This window comes from Pimephales promelas, chromosome 6, assembly GCF_988280905.1.
Source record: "Pimephales promelas chromosome 6, fPimPro1.hap1.1, whole genome shotgun sequence".
Taxonomy (NCBI): domain Eukaryota; kingdom Metazoa; phylum Chordata; class Actinopteri; order Cypriniformes; family Leuciscidae; genus Pimephales; species Pimephales promelas.
In genome coordinates, this window is record NC_142774.1 from 7,664,939 (window position 1) to 7,684,911 (window position 19,973).

The following is a 19,973-nucleotide window of genomic DNA, read 5'->3' on the forward strand; positions in this document are numbered from 1 at the left end:
TGTAGGGGGGTAGAATGCAGTTTGTACAGTATAAAAAAAACTATATGTCTGTGGAAAGTCCCCATAAAACATGAAAACATGTGTGTTTGTGTTTGGGGGTGGGGGTCTGGGGGAGGGTGAATCACTGGATCTCTCCAGAAGTCTGTAATGTTGTCCTTCAGTTCTTACTCTGCCTGCGCAGCAGCTCCTCTCATCTCCCGATAATGGTAAGTCATCAAGCTTCATGAATCCGACCTTATAAGTGCAACAATACATCTGATATATTTGTGTGTCTTTCTGCAGATTATTAGGACACTTTCTCCATTCATTGTCCTCTTCGTTGTCTGCTGTTACGCAGAGGTAAGACAGAAAGCTTTCTGAATTCTTTGGACAACATTCTCTAACAGAAGAAAAAGTGACTTTAGCAGTCGAACGGGACACTTTTGTATATTTTCTATCTTGGATAACTGCAAATAACTAGCCATAAATCCATCTAGATATCAGAGGATTTCATTTATTTGGCATGTGCGGTGCCTAATCATTTCAAACAGTCACTAAAATATTATTTTTATGCTTTTTGTTAATGAACGGGTTTCTAAAGTAGGACTATCTTTCGAGAGTTCATTTGTTAAGATAGGTTCATACATTTAGTGTTAATTTAAAGGGTCTTTCCGTATTGATTTCTCACATGCAGAACAAAAGGTTACATTTTTAGGGGTTCAGAACTTTTTAGGGGTTCATATCAGGGTTTCATTTGATGGATTTAGTTAATTAATTTAAATTTAGTTCAGTTAAATTAATTTTTTAACATGAATTAAACAGCTTGTAAACATAATTTATCACTAGAAAAATTGAAATAACCCATTAAACATGAAAGCATTATGCGTTAATGTAAGACATTAGAACCGTTTCGGCAATAAAGTGTTCTTTAAAATTGAGTCAAGAACCCGTTCTACACCCCATCAAACCTTTTTTTTCCCAAAAAGAATTGCATTGAGTTAGGTTTATGGGCTAAAGGAAATGACTAAACATAATGGATAATATACTAGCCGGAAAAAATATTGTTGGTTTAACTTAAAAAATGAAGTAACCTAGTTGCCTTCAAATTTTAAGTTCATTGAGTTAATACAATGAAGGAGATTGATTTAATCATCAGAAACTCAAAATATTATGTTATCTGAACTAAATGATTTAAGTTGATTTGACAAAATAAAACATTTTGTGATTACAAATCATGAACATATTTTTTTTACAGCGTTTTTCTACAAATTGTTTTCAACTTACTGTAACTTCAGAAGCAGCTTTTTTTCGGAGTGTTAACGTATTAGTGAGGGCGTCAGACGTGAGCAAAATATTCTGGGCATGAACAGCTGCTGTTTGTCTTGGCAGGTAAAAGCAAAGTAATTGGTACGTGGAGTAATGGAAAGCAAAACAACAGCAGACGTTACCACCTGGGTGGGATAAGGGCATTTTAACACCATTACTTCACACAGATGCAAAGGCACAGCCATTCTGTCTGTCACAAACACAAACGTGTGTGTAACTATCAGAGTTGAAGCTCTGGGCTGTGATCAGTCCTCTGGTCTTTTGCAGTGTTGACATAGTTAGACATGGCAGATGTGCTGGTCTTTTCATGTTAGGGCCTGGAGACATCTGCACATCATCGTGACGAACGACCACATGCCTTTTCATTAGACACCAAACAGCAGGTCTCACACACCGAAGCTCTAGCAGTTGTGTCGAGGGTATAGTTTCAGGGATGACTTGTCAGCTAACGTCTGCATGATGATGAGATGGTTGAGGAACAGATTGACCTTTTGGAGAGTTTGGTGTCTAAGATTTTAAGTTTAAAAAAACTTTACTTGAAGGTGTGTGCATAAGACTGACATGACACCTTCATAATCAAAAAAGGAAGTTTTATGCATGTTTGTGACAACTGTCATTAAGTGTCATTCGCTCAGTTAGGACATTTTGAATGCAAATATGACATCGTTTGAGATGTCTTTGTTATGACACCTTGACATAAACCAATACATCATAACCTGTCAGTGTCTTTGTCGTGACAACTTGACATTACTAAGACAACACAACCTGTCATAAACATGACTTAGCAGATTAATTATCAAACTTAAGAAAGCACCTAGCTTTATGGGTTAACATTACATTAAACTGTCAGGTTGGTTTTGACATTGGCTGTCATGAAGCCATTATAACTCTTTAATGACAAATTCAGTTAGTACCACTGTAGTTGAGCTCACGGAAAATATTCATGACACAGTTATAATGGCCTCATGACAGCCAATGTCAAAGCCAATCACATGTCAAGGTGTCATAACAAAAACATCTTAAACGATGTCATATTTGCATTCAAAATGTCATTATTGAGAGAAAGACACTTAATGAGAGTTGTCATAAACATGCATAAACCCTATTTCATATTCAAGACATATGTCATGTCATGATTATGACGGTGTCATGTCTAATTAGATGTATTGTTTCCACTATGCAGGTTTAACAAAAAATGGAAAGAAGCGTGGTTATGTCATCATACTAAAGGTAAAGTGTATTTGAGTAAATTGGGCCAATTTTGACAGTCATATCAATGGCAAAATTGACTTAAACTCACCATGTATGCACAGGCGTTTAGTAGTCAATACTTCATTTACCAGTTCCTCCAACATAAACAGTTACCCTGGCATTCATTCACTGTAAAAAAATATTGACAGTTTAACTTAAAAAAGTAAGTAACCTGGTTGCCTTAAAATTTTAAGTTCATTGAACTGGAAAAAGTGAGTTAATACAATGAAGGAGATCAATTTAACCATCAGAAACTCAAAATTATATGTTATATGAACTAAATAAATTATTTAAGTTGATTTGACAAAAGAAAAAATGTTGTGATTACTAAACTGTAAATTTTTTTTGTTGGTTTAACGTAAAAAAAATAAGTAACCTGGGTTGCCTTAAAATTTTAAGTTGATTGAACTGGAAAAAGTGAGTTAATACAATGAAGTAGATTCATTTAACCATCAGAAACTCAAAATTATATGTTATATGAACTAAATAAATTATTTAAGTTGATTTGACAAAAGAAAAAATGTTGTGATTACTAAACTGTAAATTTTTTTTGTTGGTTTAACGTAAAAAAAATAAGTAACCTGGGTTGCCTTAAAATTTTAAGTTGATTGAACTGGAAAAAGTGAGTTAATACAATGAAGTAGATTCATTTAACCATCATAAACTCAAAATAATAAGTTATCTCAACTAAATAAATTATTATAAAGTTGATTTGACAAAAGAAAATATGTTGTGATAACAAATCTTGAAAATATTTTTTACAGTGAAGAAGTGTGTGATCTAGGCCCTCTAGTGATCTAGTGTGTGATCTAACTAGATAACACAGGATGGTATCAGATAATTTGCATTCTGCCGCTGCAGGGTACGAATCTAATGAGCTTCTGGATGGTGGCCTGTGAGTATGAATAGAAAGTCAAATTTCTTTCAGTAGAGAATTAAACCAGTGGTGCCTGTGCAAGGTGTTGTGTGTGGTTGGTAGGGTGTTGCTAAAGTCTTTTGAGTGGGTTTTGCAAGTTATACACGCTTATTTGTGCAAGTTACAAAACAACCTAGAAGCCTACCTACAGTATGAACCTTTAACTGTAGACGTGTGTTTAGCACTCAGCAGAACTAGAATGTAAGACTCCTTTACTAATATTGTGAGGATAGAAATATGGATTTATCGATATACCAAAGGCCTGAGATTGAATTAGTGGATTCAAAAATGTGTTTAGGGTTTGGGAAAGCACTAAATTACTTATGGACCGTGTTTATTACAAATGCTGCAGATTGCGCTGCAACACACAGGAACAAACACTTTTAGATCGTTTTTCAGCACTTACTGAAAGGTGTTGCAATGAAACATTATTGCAAAACCGAGACAAAGCAAGCAATTGTGAATATTTGGCATAAGGCCTGAAAAACTTCTACCATTGATGAAGTGAACACATTTTTCTTACATCTTGTCTTTGATGCCTGCGGTTTCAAATTAGTTGAAGTGTTAAAAATGTGGATAAGTACATGTTTTTTTTGTTTGTTTTGTTTTTTTAGAGTAGTTTCCTAATGGGTGTTAATGAATGTGAAACATTTGTTCACGGTTAAAGGAGTAGTTCACTTTTGAAAAAAACTTTTGCTGATAATTTACTCACTCCCATGTCATCCAAGATATCCATGTCTTTCTTTCTTTAGTTGAAAAGAAATTAAGGTTTTTGATGAAAACATTCCAGCATTTTTCTCCATATAATGGACTTCAATGGGAACCAAACGGTTCAAGGTCCAAAAGACAGTTTCAGTGCAAACTGTTCAAAGGGCTTTAAACGATTCCAGACGATGAATAAGGGTCTCATCAAGCGAAACGATCGCTCATTAAAAAAAAAAATGTATTTACTAAAAGAGCGATCGTTTTGCTTGATAAGACCCTTATTCATCGTCTGGAACCGTTTAAAGCCCTTTGAACAGTTTGCAGTTTGCACTCAGGTGTTTCACTTTGGTATTTCGCTCGCATCATCAAGTGTTTACAGCAGGTTTACATTGGAAGTTCGATCATAGATTTGAGTTCGATGCATGATGTCTGTGGTTCGATGCGGCTGTGTCGGCACATAACATACGTCATAAATAAACTTATCTGATTGGCTTACGGGTAACCAATGATTTTAAACTTCAGACAAGCGCCCCCTAGCGAGAGAGAAAACGCTTCTCTATTATGCCATTGCAGACTCTGTGTACAAAGCAGTAACAGAGTCTGGTATTACCAGGCTAATTACTCAGACTCACTCAGAGTTAAACAGTTGAGTTTTACCGTTTTCAAACCCATTCAGTCAATTTTTTGATATTTAGAAGAATATCAGTAACCAGACAGTTTCTGGTCCCATTGACTTCCATAGTATATTTTTTTCCTACTATGGAAGTCAATGAGACCAGAAACTGTCTGGTTACTGATATTCTTCTAAATATCAGAAAATCGTCTGAATGGATTCGAAAATGGTAAAACTCAACTGTTTAACTCTGGGGGAGATGTAAAATGAGCCTATTTCCAAAAAAAGTGGAGTATCCCTTTAAATCTTTATACTAGAAATCCTGTGGATCATACCGACCAAACTTTGTTTTTCCACCTCCACGATGACATCAGTGCCATCCATTGTGTTGACTTTTCAAAAAGTGACGTAAGATGTAGTATTCCTTGCTTTACCCATTGTATTTACTGTGAAATAGTAGTCTTTAATTATATGCATTCATGGAGAAATTACAAAAACAAAATGTCGCGTTCAGTGTTCATTTTGACCACGAACAAACAATGACCTATCACTTTAATTCTGTGCCGGCAGCATAGCAAAAATAGACAAAAGGTTGCGCTGCTGAATCTGCACTGCTTCTGCAACCACATTCATTTCCAGTGTGAATTCTCTAAGCTGTTAACATGGGCACGTACTGCATGCATACGGATCACGAAACGAGACTACATCCGAACAAAAGCCAGAATGAGAACAGCCAGTGCAGTCAGTCTTTCATACCAGGGGTTTATTTCATGGTTAGGAGTGTATAGTGACTTCTGTTCACTAATGCTCTGCTGTCATCTAACAGAGTCTGTCTGCTCTGATCTCCATCAGACGATCTCAGCTGACACACTCTGGAATGTGAGGAATGTTCTGTCTGCCCTCTGGTTTTAGGTCAAAGCCCCGGTGTTTGTGTGTCTTCTTACGCTTTTTACAGCCTGTTTGTGGGGATATTTGTGTGAAAGTAGTTTCCGCTCTGCTCAGCTTATTGCTGTTAATTTTCTGTTGAATTTGTGTTCAACACCATAAGGGTGTGAATTCCTCTGTCTCTTGGCTCTCTCTCTCTCTCAAACTTCTTGTTAATATTAATATGTTTAACTCTCATTTCATCATTCATAAGTGTGGGGAAAGGGAACACTGACTGTATTGTCATACTAAATCCGTTTGATGGTATACCTTAACCCTCAGGTGCTCTTCGTTTCGGAGTCACACTTGTTATCTTCCCGGTCAAAAGTGACCGGACACCTAAAAATGAAACTTTCTCCATCCCAGTAAAACCAATGCGATTTATTTTTGTTCTATAATATTTATTCTTTTTAATTTAGTATTTTGAGACAATTTAATTGAATTTATGAATATTTATGCAATATTTATGGTTTATTTTTGCCATGGTAAAATATATATATTTTTCTATATATATTTTATTTTATTTTTTATTAATGCAGTATTTTAGTTTAATATAGAGTCTAGGCCTTCAGAATTTTTTTTTTTTTTGAAGAAAATTAGCACCATCTGGTTACAGTATAGAGAAAAAGCGTAGAATCATGATGTAACCGCTAGATGGCATGTACAGCTCTCTATGGAGAGGCATGTGAATTCCCCAGCTGTTTATGAACACATTTTTTTTTTGTTGGATTTGAATATATAGTTGAAACAATCTCAAAAACTATTTCTTTCTTATTAAAAAAAAATTGACAAACAAAAATTCACAATTTTTTTTTTACAATTTGCCATTCATTTCCTATGGGGGTCATTTTTGACCAAAGACCACAAGTGTGACTATTTTTTTAAGACCACTTAGCATGCTCAGATCATGACCTCAATTTTTTTTGTGTGTTCACATACATAATGCCATCAAAGTATCCAAGTTTTGTAACATTCCGATGAAGCTGTGATTTTTAAAAATTCAAAACAGACTGAAGAGCACCAGAGGGTTAAACAACTGAAATACACTATGGTTTAAAACTAGTCTCTTATGCTCGCCAAGGCTGTATTTATTTTATTAAAGGTCTCTGACATGGGGTTATTTTATTATTTTATAATGTTTCCTGGATTGCCCTTATAATATGTTTTTTTAAATCAAAAATAGTCAAAATTTAGAAATAAAAGGCAAGTTTCCTTGCCTCTAATTTGAACGCTCTGTTTGAAGGGGCGTGTCTGCTTTGGGATTCAGTGTAACCGCCCACTTTTGTGATTGGCTGACATGCTTTGCTTTTGAAATAGCTACGAATTACATGCGAAACTTTTACTACAGCTATTATAGGTTTTTACTATTACAGCTATCAAGATTAACGAATCTTGAGACGTTTTTGAAGTATTTAGATCTATTCCCATCACATAAAATGTTGCTGTGATGAGCATTGAGCAAGCAGAGTACAGTCTGTCGATCGCGAGAATAAAGATCTTATCATTGCAACGCAGTTTCTTCACTCTCTCTAATGCTTTCACCAATGCAGACACGATGATGTACATACAGTGAGATCTTTGTTGTGCAGTGTGCGTCATTGATTACAACGAGTTGTCCAGATAAACTCACACTGTGTGGAAACATTGTTCTTTGATCGCTTTCTGTATAATTTGTTCAGAATTTAAATAAGATTATTTTCATCCTACTAAAAGAAACGATGTGAAGTTGATATGTTAGTCACTTGCTTGACTTACTAATGCATAGACAATACTGAACGATTAACTTACCTGTCTGAACTTGAACATTTAGGCTACACATCAGAAATTGTTGCTTGGTAGCTCGATAGATTCATTTTCAGACGTTCATCGAGTTGAGGAAACAGTCGTCAGTGAAATGTTTGGACCATACAAAACTTTGGGAGTTGAGTTGGCGCATTTCCGGAGAAAATAAAATGAACCCATTGTTTCTTCAGAGGCTCGGATGAAGAAACTAAAAAATACTTTTGTGTTCATGTGTACATCCGAATACTGAGCAACTGCCATGCTTCGCTCGTTTGCAAGCCATGATATCTCTCGGGGAAAAACTCGCACGTTCGTACTTAGCTCATTTTCTCATGGGCGAGCCAAATTTTCTGGGCGGGAAAAGCAGAGAAAGGGGAGGTAACCTTTCCTCGTTATGACATAATAACCTTGGAGATTCAAGATCAGTGTGTCCGAGCTGCAGTGAAGAGAAAGCCAAAGCTCAGTTTACACCGATTGAATATTCTAGACACGAGGGGACCAAATACAGGCCAGGGGAACTAATATTAATGTTAAAAAACCTCAGAAAGTGAACATTTCATGTCAGGGGACCTTTAACATAGAGTTAAAACATTATTGCACTTTTAAATAACTGTCTCTGAGGATACACTATGTAACTTTTACACTATGTAGCTTTAGATGTTAAGAAACAACTTCATGCGTCTTGAGAACGAATATTGTTGCGGGAGCTACTTCTCTCTGTTTATGTTGCTGTTTATACGATGAGTCATGCAGATACTGGGCTAGTCTAAATATAAACACTTATTATAGGCGTAACATACTGATTCAAGATAAGACAAAAACACTGTTTATTAATAGATGGATTCATGATGTACTCGCTTATTATATATTTTTGTAATTTTTGAACCAAAAATGTTTGGAAGTCATGTGTCAATGTTGCTGTGTTGGATTGGTAATGGTACTCAAATGAATATAGAAGAGGAATAAACAAGCTGCTTTCCATATTTTAGAAGAGCCAATAAGAACCAATTCAAATATCTTGAATCAGACCCAGTCTAAAAACTTTAAAAGTATCTAGTGAGGAAGCAAGAGAATTTGTTTTATTTATCGTGTCAACAGATAAAATAAATAGACAGGCCTGTTAGCGTTGCCCTTTGTGCACATTTACCATTTACACAGAAACACACATCACACACACCACTGGAAAATTTTGACGCTTTCTCCAAATTAGATCTTATTATTGGCACTCAATGCACATTTTATGCGAAAGATTCATTGCATGTGCACTCTTTCTGTGAGATAGAAAGAAAGAGAAGCATCACATTAGGCTGCTCCACCCTACTCGAGACTCTCTTCCTTGAAATACCATTCTATTGTCTTCCACAATCTTCCTAGTGAGATGTTAAAGGTCAGAGTTAAGGGGTCACAGGGGTTGGAGAAATGGACAGATGTCCTAAGGCCATGTCAACATGTTTACAACTATTAAGCCAAATTCCATACACTCCAATGCAGTCTGCACCGAGCCAGCAAGTATAAACATGCTAAAAAGAATATCTCTCGAAATTAATTTGATTTTATTTTATTGTCAAGAATATTAACAGTGTTCCATTTTTTTGGTCTTTTTAGTTGCACTTTAAACTAAACTAAAAATAAACTTTGACGGAGGTGAAAGACTGCAAATTGGTAGAGGTTAAAAAGTCTGCTGCTTAAAAATGAAACAAAATTCTTTGTGAAATATTTTATCTAACAATTTTGACTTTTTCTCTCAGAATTTGATAAATAAACAAACGATTCTTACTTTTTTCTCACAATTTCAAGTTTATATCTCAATTCTGAGAGAAAAAAAATCTAAAATGTCCAATATAATAGTTTACATCGCAATTCTGATTTTATTTAACGCAAATCCTAATGTCTCGCAATTGCAAGTTAAAAAGACAAAATGGCGCCAGATAAATTTGCAATTGCAAGAAAGAAGCCAGAAATGTGAGGTAAAAAGTCGCAATTACCTTTATATTTATTTTTTATATAGGATACACACATGTTCCAGATGGTTTGTACACGTGTGGGAGTGTGTGTGCCATCTGTCTTGCAGACATGAGGTGCTTTCTTTTCGATGTGTGTTTCATCGAGTAACAGCATGCGCTGGTGTATTGTCATGGTCAGACTCTTTGTTACTCACGCTCTTTATTAGATGGCAAAGGTCAGCAGGTCTGGCACCCATCTGGAGCTGTGTCACTACGGCTTTCACTTCAGTCTGCACCAATCAGACAGCACAATAAACGGGCAGCACATGTCTGTGGGGAGTGAGTAAGCGAGATCTGTTTATTTAGGTGAAAACATGAGTAAAAGTCCATTTTATACTACTGTGGGTGTGTGTGTAAGGTCATTTGTTATTTGGATGTTGCCAAATAAAGAAAACAGCAATTTGATAGTCATTTAATATAATTCTGCTCCAGATTTTGTTAAATATGAATTTATGGAAGCCCTGAACCGCAACGTAAAAAAATAAAATAAAATAAATATATAAATAATCAATCTAGCATTTCAGTCGAAATATGTTCAGCAGTGAGGACCATCTCGGACAATGGGATTAGCTATAAGGTTTGGGGTTTAGTATTAAACTAACTTAAAGAAATAGTTAAATGAAAATTCTGCCATGATTTAGGCAAATCACAAGTTGCTCCAAACCTATTGATTTTAAAGAATGTCGGTAACCAAACAGTTGATGACAACAAACATTGACTTCTGAATTAGGTTTGGAACAACTTGAGGCTGCGACCGAAAACCGTTTTGGGCGAACTATCCCTTTAAGAAAACTCTAGGTCCTTCAGCATAAGGGTATTGTAACTTAATTTTCTGAAGCGTTTTCCTTCCTTCACCAGTCCTGTGTTTGGTGTAATGGACATTTTTTTTATTATTATTCTTGTGTTGTGTGTAGGAGGTGAGGAGTAAAAGTAAAGTTTGTGCGAATGTGTTCTGTGGAGCTGGAAGAGAATGCACTGTCACCGAGAAAGGAGAACCAACATGTCTGTGTGTCGAGGTGAGTCAGATCTATTCTATTTCAGACACACATTGTGCCTTCCTAAATACCCACATTTGCGGTCTTGGCCACTTGATAGCGTTTGCACTCGACAGGAAGAAAGTGTGCAAGACTGTCCCATGTCTTAAAAAAATGCCAAAAAGTTTAGTGCCCTGAACGCACGTCTTGAATACCACATATCCTTCCTGCATTAGGTTCGGGAAATCGCGAGATAACGAGGAAAAATGCTACATGTTTATTTGATAGTGAAACAAGGCCAAATACAGGAAATACATCGGCCTAAGTAGACAAGTGGTCAGGTGCAAAGTGTGGGTATTTGAAACGACACTCAAACACATGCTACCTTTCCCACGGTTGCCAGATTTGCCCTGATTCTAGAGTTTTGGATAGGCTCAATGTTTTTTAACAGGAATGTTGTTCAAAATGTTGATCCAGGGACATTTTTTTTGTTATTTGGCAAAACCACGGTGACCACTTAAAACAGTCCAAAAACCATAACTCAAAATAGGCCACTCCCATACAAAGAAATCAATATTCAAAATATAATATTTTATTGTCACTAATGTTATGCCTTACACACTATTTCAACTTGAGAATCATTGTGTAGTAGTAATCATAAACACAGTATGTTTTCATAAAGGAGCTCATAGGAATTCAAAAGTAAAAATCTTTCTCTTATTTTTTAATTCTTTTCTCCAGTTTTATCACACACACACACACACACACACACACACACACACACACACACACACACACACACACACACACACACACACACACACACACACACACACACACACACACACACACACACACACACACACACACACAGACAGATAGATAGATAGATAGATAGATAGATAGATAGATAGATAGATAGATAGATATTTAACTTGAAGGGAAAAAATATTCTCCAAAATATATTGTAAAAAGACTGGGTGTTTTACATCACTAGAGTAGGTTTTGCATTGGAGATGATGGAGACCATGAAAAAAGACCATGAGCCGCAACTACCTAAAAATACTTAATAAGTTATAATACCATTAATAACATGAAAATGACAGGTGGAAAAATGTCAGATTCAATTGGACACACAGCGTTTTACATCAACAACAAAACATGGAAAGGTTTTTACCTCAATTTTAAAAGTTAATAAGCCTATTTTGCTATTAAAATATGCAAAAGTATATAGTTAGTTGGCATATTATTCTTTGCATTTAGCACTGTTTTTAAGCTGCTGTCCTATCTTAACAGACCTGTGACCCATTTTTGAGTCAAGATTGACTAATTGAGAAGCGTTGATATAGATGATATAAATGTACACTTATTTTAATGTCTGTGTTTTGATCAGCAATGTAAACCCCATAAGCGTCCAGTCTGCGGAAGTAATGGGAAGACATACCATAATCACTGTGAGCTGCATCGTGATGCCTGTCTCACTGGACTCAAAGTTCAGGTGGCCCATGATGGACATTGTGAAGGCAAGTGTGTATGTACAGTATAGTTTTATAGTTTATAGTGTCTAAATAGCATGATACATTAATGGAATGTTGCAATAAAGATGACTAGTGTGTTAACCGCAAAACCATAGATCATGCGCATGAGAAAGCTGTTACAACGAAATCTCATTGTTACCTAGTTTTGGGTGCTATTTAAATAAGAGCAGCCATTTCCTCTCAGAAACGTCACTACATTTTCCTACATTAGAATACATAAATATGCAAGAGATTAAGAACTTTGCACAAAAAGCAGCTCCTGTTTTCAGCTGAAAGTCACTAACCTTGTTCTGTCTTCTCATTTAGAGAAAAAAATGGAAAAGATCACCAACAGCCCAAGTGAGTAAACAAGCAGATTAGATTAGGAACTGGTTATCATTAATTTTTATTTTTATTTTCAAATGTGGTGTAATTATGTCTTTTTATTATTAGAGACCACCATCCAATGTCCAATAGGCTACTCAGGTTTAAATACTTAGCAGTTTTGTATGGACAACATTAAGTATGAGAAATAGAACCTAAAATTAAGGGAACATTTACACGACAACGTCACAACGATGCTTCCTAAAGTTTTCTTTTGCGTAAAGACGACAACACTGTTGCTGTGTTTTATGCTGCCAGGCCAATTTTGGGTGATATCACTTTGTAAAGAAACACCACATGCTGACTGAACACGTAATGCAAAACAAAAAAACTTGCACTTGAAACCCGTTTTCAGAAGTTAATTGCATTCTCAGGCCCCCAAAACGCTGTTTTCGTGTAAATTAACGACCAAAATGCATAAAAAGTTTTCTGTGAAAAGTAGTATTTGAATCATTCATTATTCAAGGGTCTAAGATTATGCTTTGAAAATGAGTGAAATCTTTTAGTTTTTGATGTATAGTAACATTGTGCTTATTCGTCCTGTTTTATTTAGTTGTTTGTTACCTTACGGACCGCAATGAGTTGAGGAGTCATGTGATTGAATGGTTGCAGTCTGAGGTGTCGCCTGACGGCTGGTTTTCTAAAGGATCCAACTTCTCCGATGTCCTGCTCAAATACTTCCAGGTTTGTGTGTGTGTATGTTGTGTTCATTGAACACAAAGCATATGCATTCAGATACGCATGTCTGTCTCTCACTTGTTAAAGATGCCATCTTTTAAAAAAAATCTAATTATACTCCATATTCCATACCACATGGGGGCAGTATACCTCCAGAAAGTGAGTTGTGCCGCGGCTGCACACTCTCATGTCTTCAAACACGGGCGAGCGCTGTCTTGCTCTCTCTCCCTCGCGCATATTAATCAAATCACTTGATACGATAGTAAAAGGTTGGAAGACCACAGTTTCACGTGGAGCATTTGGAGATTTTTAGAGATTAGAGACTCAATGAACAACATCTCAACACTAAATTATAAAGGCCGTCTCATAGACGCCTGTCTCAAATACAAACCGGTGCATTTCGACGATATGGGGAAATAAAAGCCTGGGCTATTATTTGAAGTTTTACGGTATTCCTTTTGTTCATATTACATTTTTATTGTTCGTTTGAATTTATTTGACAGACAGCATTCGATGTTGTTGATCAAGCTAGCGCCATTCAGAGCTGCCAACTCTCACGAATTCACCATGAGACACACAATTGACACTTTTCACACGCTCTCACGCCACACATCAATTTTGTCACGCTCAGAAAAGGACACGGAGACCGACAGACTAGACGGAGCAGGTTCGTTATGATATATAAAAAAATCTCAGCTCTCAGATTATGTCAATTTTATTACGCAATTCAAACAATAAATACACTTTTAGCGCTTGTAAATGTTACACGACAGATCCCTAGCGCACGTGAACCGATCATCTCTGCTAGCTAATGGTAAAAGAACACGAACACTGTTGAAAGATACAGTATGCTACAACTTACCAAAATGTATTCCTCATGCATAATATCGACCAATCATTTTTACCAACCAACCGTGCGAGTTACTCGTGTATTGCAATATGGCTGGTGGTTATGTTGCCCGCCCGCATACCGCCTCCCATAGCTGAAACTGGTATTACGACACCTACCGGGCCGGGGCTAGTAATTTAGCATGCTGATTCAGGTTGATATCTCTGCAGCACTATAACTTGTCATTTTTTTAATGACATCATCGACCTTATTTCTTCTTATTCTTTTAATGCGTGTAGCTCATTTTGAGGGCGGAAATATATAATACGGAAAATACCGTAAAACTTCAAATAATAGCCGAGTCCCAAATAGATGCCTGTTTCTTTTACACGCCTGGTGTGACTGCAGGTTTGGGTAAATAAAAGCTGGTCTCAAATAGAGACTGGGTCTGTTTTTTAGTTTCGGTTTGTATTTGCTAAAACCCAAGCCTAAAAATCTAGACATACCCTAGTGGCAGCACACATTATTTCACAACCAGTGTGGTCTAGCAACTCTACACAGACGTTTTAGCTGGAAAATCCAACTCTGGTCAGGCCAATTACATCGTGTATAAGCCGGTGGAGTTCAACAAGCTTTTATTTGGGAAAATAAAAGCCTGGGTCATTATTTGAAGTTTTACGGTATGCTAATACGGGAGAGTCCATCTGTGGTTGTGGGCGGAGCATGAGCAATATGACATCATATTGCTCAGAAAATCCAAATGACTTGATTATTGAGACTGTTTAGGCTTTTTGAGGATTAAAAAAAAACCAAGTGGATGGATTTTTGTATGGAGGTTGTGTCCATGACCCCTTTAAGCTGTTTGTGTCTCAACAGAAGTATGATAATGGAGACACTCAGTTGGATTCAACAGAGTTCCTGAAGTTCATTCAGCATAATGAGACCGCAATAAATGTCACCTCTCCTTATGCTGAGGAGGAGAACAACCGCCTGCTCAGGTCACACACACACACACACACATCCCCATATTTATTACAAAGTCTACTTTTGTGTTATATTGCGCATTAGAGTTTTTAATGTTTTTGAAAGAAGTCTCTAATGCTCATCTGGATTTATTTAATAATATTGTGCAAATCTGTAATATTGTGAAATATTATTCAAGTATAAAAGGACTGTTTTCATTAATTACTATTTATATGAAACAGAAATCTTTCTAACATTGTCTTTTCTGTCACTTTTATATGACTTTAACTTGTCTTGCTGAATTAAAGTATTAATTTCTTGAAAAAAAAAAATCGTACTGACCCCAAAGCGCTAATTTTGCTTAATTTAATACCTTAAATTAGATAACACAAATATAAAGTTTTAGGTTTAGGCCTATATCTTTACAAGTACTAACCAAAGATCATTTTAGGCATATTTATTTAGGGGTAAATGTCTTTACAGTGGATAAAGTGTTCCTTCACTTTTGTTTAGTTCAACAATGCATCTTTAAAAAGATTCTCACTTGCATTCAGACACAACGTTCAAGTGTCACATTGACACGCTATATCGTGTTTATAATGTCCTATTGCCCTTGTTGGTTTATCTCCGTCTATGTAATCATGTTTTTTATCATGCGACCTACACAAATCAGATAGACACAGTTTGGAGCTGTGAGTTTTATTAACCTGAATACTGTCTATCAGTTTATCACTATCTGTGTCAATACTCTTTACAGCCACTTCTGATAATGTCTTTCTGAAGATTTCTGATAACCGATAAATCTCATGGCTACTCAAATGTAATGATTATGACCTCACTGTCCCTCTGACAGATGCACAAAGGAAGTCTTTAAATGTGCTTACAATTTTCTCACAAGATGACAAGACAAAACAAGATGTTTGTGTCATATACAGCTGCATTTACTTTGTGCATTTAGCATTTCAATTATATTGCATTTGGATAGGAACAGGCACAGAATCCATCATCAAGTATACGATACAAGTTCTTCGAAAGGTCAATGCCGATACTGATACCGATAATGATGAGGTTGGCCAATGGCCAGTGTATATCAGAATGCAGATTGTAGTGCATGACAAGTGCAGAATTGCTTAAAAAAATGCTTGGCTCTTTTATGAATAACTTAATTACAGTCTTTTACAGTCATATCTATAACACATTTTAACATGGAAGATCACTGCGGGAAATATGTCATGGTCACTGTAATGCATTGGAATCTGAATTGAATTTGGACTGAATCTATTCTGATCTATTTTTTGGTCATTATTCCTAAAATTGTGGCTGTTTTGGTCATTATTCTTAAAATATTTTTTTTTTTAGTGGCTATAAATCAGACATATCTGATTGCAAACTGATGTGATACTACCATTTAAAGGTATTTCCCCCCCAATAAATGTATAGTTTTATTCAGCAAGAACTCATTCAAGACATTTATAATGTTACAAAACATTTCTTTCTGAGGTTTTTCTTCATCAAATAATCAAAGTATATCAGTTTCCACATAAAAATATTAAGCAGCACTACTGTTTTCAACATTGAACATAAGAAATGTTTCCAGAAATGCAGCAAATCAGCATATTATAATGATTTGTGATTTGTGAAGGATCATGTGACACTGAAGACTTCAGAAAATTCTGCTTTGCCATTAAATTACATTTTTAAAATACATAAAAATATTTTAAATTGCTATAGTGTTTCACAGTATTACTGTATTTTTTATTATTAAATAATTATGGTGAGTTTAATTTTAAATATTTTAAAATTTTACCAACCCATTTTCTGAAACGGTTGTTGAATGGGCTTTCTTTAAATGTCCTTTACCAGCTTGGAAACAGAAGTAGTGCTGAGTATTGTTTTCTTAAGGGTAACTTCGTGTATGATTGTGTTCATGGAAATGATTGTAATGCTAACAGAAGGTTATAAGAAAAATATTGCACTGGTGGATGCAATTAAATATTAAAAACAGTGGTGATTGTGTTCTACAGGAGTCTGTGTGTTGATGCCCTCATTGAGCTGTCTGATGAGAATGCTGACTGGAAACTGAGCTTTGATGAGTTCCTCAACTGCCTCAGGCCTGGATTCAACCCTCCAGAGAGGAGTAAGATCTACTGTACCACCACTAAGCCCACTTTCCCTGGCATAATAACCAGCCCGTTCTCATCCCAAGGCGTCATATAATGGCGCTTTTGACAATGCGTATACATCCAACGCACATGGCACCCTTTATCGTCAATATGAGACGCAGATATATATGGGGCAGTAGGCGCCACCTAGTGGTCTAACCCTACCCCAAACCTAAACCTACCCATAACCGAAGCGTGTTATATTGACGCTAAAGGGCATAGATATCCATAATAAAGGCTAGATGTCTTACGGCGGAGTCTCTGTCTTCATCACCGGCGGCCATCTTGTCACAGGCTAGCTTTCTGGCGGTCTCTTGGGTTCCTGATGTAAGATGAGCGATCAGCACGAACACAAATACTCTTATCTCGTTGAAATCTTGACGGATTTACAAACGGTTTGGTTTCTTACAAACAATATAAACATGGCTTTAATTCTGGATTACTTTTTATTTATACACGTATTATTCATAAGTATGCAGTGTCATAACTACATCTCTGACGTTTATAAAAAACCAAACCGTTTGAAAATCGATAGAAAATTGAGCACGTTATGGTTATTTAAAAAGTACATGCTTTATTGAAACACAATGTTACGAGTGAGCGAGCTGCCTGTGACAAGATGGCCGCCAGGTGCGGGCTGGTATGGTAGGGGAAGACTCATCAATATTCATTAGGGAACTCATCCCTGATTGGTCTGATGACCTACCTCTAACCCCGCCCCTAAACCTACCCGTCACTGAGGACTGATGACATACCCCTAACCCCGCCCCTAAACCTACCCGTCACTGGGGTTAAGACCAATCAGGGATGAGTTCCCTAATGAATATTGATGAGTCTTCCCCTACCATCCTGTGAAAAAAAATATCGTGTGCGGGCGTCGACCTCCATTGGCCAGCAGCGAGGGCGAGACATCTAGCCTTTATTATGGATATCTATGCTAAAGGGTACCATGTGCGTTGGATTTATACGCATTGTCAAAAGCGTCAGTATATGACGCACTAGGATGAGAATGTGTCGTAATAACGTATAGTATCATATATAAACAGACCTATGTATGAACATAAAGCCTGTGTGTTGAGTGCTGTTGCATGTTTTTAGAGTGCGCCTTAGAAGATGAGACGTATGAGGATGGTGCCGAGACTCAGGTGGAATGTAACCGCTGTGTTTGTGCCTGCGGGAACTGGGTTTGCACTGCTGTTATTTGTGATGGTGAGCTACTACTTGAGACCTGAGATTTTACTGTGTTTTTTTCTGCAAAGTCTGGGATTTGGACAGCAAAGCTGAATAAAATTGGATTTTTTAAATGTGGAATGTGGCCTGACTCTCTCTTTCTCTCTCTCTCTCTCTCTCTCTACAGATACAAATAAGTTACATGATCTTGAGGAAATGCAGGGAAATGATCAGGAAATGACAGAAGAGGAGTGGATTCAGACAGTGGACAAACTTAATAAACATCAGGTTGGTACAGAGTGTAATGTTGGAAATCTGAGCAAGTATTACATATGTGACTTGAATTGTTTTGCCCTCATAGGAAACTGTCGAGAAGATGAAAGTGGCAACTAATAAGGTTTGAGGAGTAGTCGAAGAGGAATAATGAACATTTGTCAAGATTTCAGCTTCAATCAACCTGTGTTTGAAAGAAAAGAGAAAGTTTAATATTTTTTCATAGTTTTCATAGCTGTGTTCTGTTATATTATTTGTTATAGTTTTTATGGGGGGTTAAAAAACATTTTTGTAACCTTTCACTATACTTTTAATGTTTCTAGGCATGGGTTCATATTTCACATTAAAGTTAACAGAAAATATGAAATTATGTTTTGTATAAAGACCAGGATCAACAAGATTTTTGAATGTATGATGAGTAAAATTATACCCCTCCAATTCTGATTATTGTAATATTACAAATATCTCATGTACAGTGTAGAATTGCGTTTTAAATAGGCCTAGTATGTTTTGGACATTGTCAGCATGAATTCCTTTTATATTGTGATTATTGAGTCGTTCACTTTTGAAAAAACTTTTGCTGATAATTTACTCACCCCCATGACATCCAAGATGGCCATGTCTTTCTTTCTTCAGTCGAACAAAAATTTAGGTTTTTGATGAAAACATTCCAGGATTGTTCTCCATATAATGGACTTCAGTGAGAACCAAACGGTTCAAGGTCCAATAGACAGTTTCAGTGCAAACTGTTCAAAGGGCTTTAAACGCTTCCAGACGATGAATAAGGGTCTTATCAAGCGAAACGATCGCTCATTTAATAAATAAATATCAAAGTTTAAGTTTTATAAGCACAAATGCTCACCTTGCTCTGTTCTGTGATGTACGTTCGTTACTCTCCTGTTCGAACTCGTTCATCAAAATGAACGAATCTTTTCCCGAGTCATTTGGTTCATTCAACGAACGAATCGATTCGGAAAAAAGATTCGTTCATTTTGATGAACGTTTTCGATGACATGATGGGGGTGAGTAAATTATCAGCAAAAGTTTTTTGAAAAGTGCACTACTCCTTTGAGAGGGCTCACACAAACTATGTAACATTTTATAAAATACAAAAAACAAAAAACAAATCTGAATTAGGCTAATTCAAAACATTCTGCTCAGATTGGTCTGTTTGCTTGTTGTTGTGGCTTTTTTCATCTGGTCAGGCTGGGAGAACATTCCAGCTTTTAGCATGGAAATACTAGCATTTTGTTCTTCATGGAAATACTACAGCTGTTTCGCCTCTAACTTCTCTATATGGTCTATATTAACCTTAACTGGCAATCACTCTATACAGCTATAAAGCAATAGTCCAAAAAAAGAAACTGGGCCAAGTTTAATCTAGTTATCAAGCATGAAGCATCAGCTGCCAAATGGGCATGTGTGATTGTGACATAGGCTATATCATTGTTATGTAATCAAATACATTATTGTTACAGGAATGTATTTTATAAATATGGGTAAGCTATATACATATATCAATAA

At 36.2% G+C, this 19,973-nt stretch overlaps 1 protein-coding gene across 1 annotated transcript; it reads left to right on the forward strand.

The window, feature by feature from the left end:
* The first annotated feature begins 86 nt into the window (after positions 1 to 86).
* fstl1a (follistatin like 1a) lies at positions 87 to 19,813 on the forward strand. Its single transcript, XM_039688339.2, has 11 exons — positions 87 to 206; positions 283 to 339; positions 10,414 to 10,515; positions 11,867 to 11,996; positions 12,318 to 12,350; positions 12,928 to 13,058; positions 14,758 to 14,879; positions 16,869 to 16,981; positions 18,105 to 18,215; positions 18,364 to 18,464; positions 18,538 to 19,813. The coding sequence occupies exons 1-11, from the start codon at positions 204 to 206 to the stop codon at positions 18,577 to 18,579; spliced, it is 945 nt and encodes a 314-aa protein (XP_039544273.2). The 5' UTR covers positions 87 to 203; the 3' UTR covers positions 18,580 to 19,813.
* Positions 19,814 to 19,973: the final 160 nt, after the last annotated feature.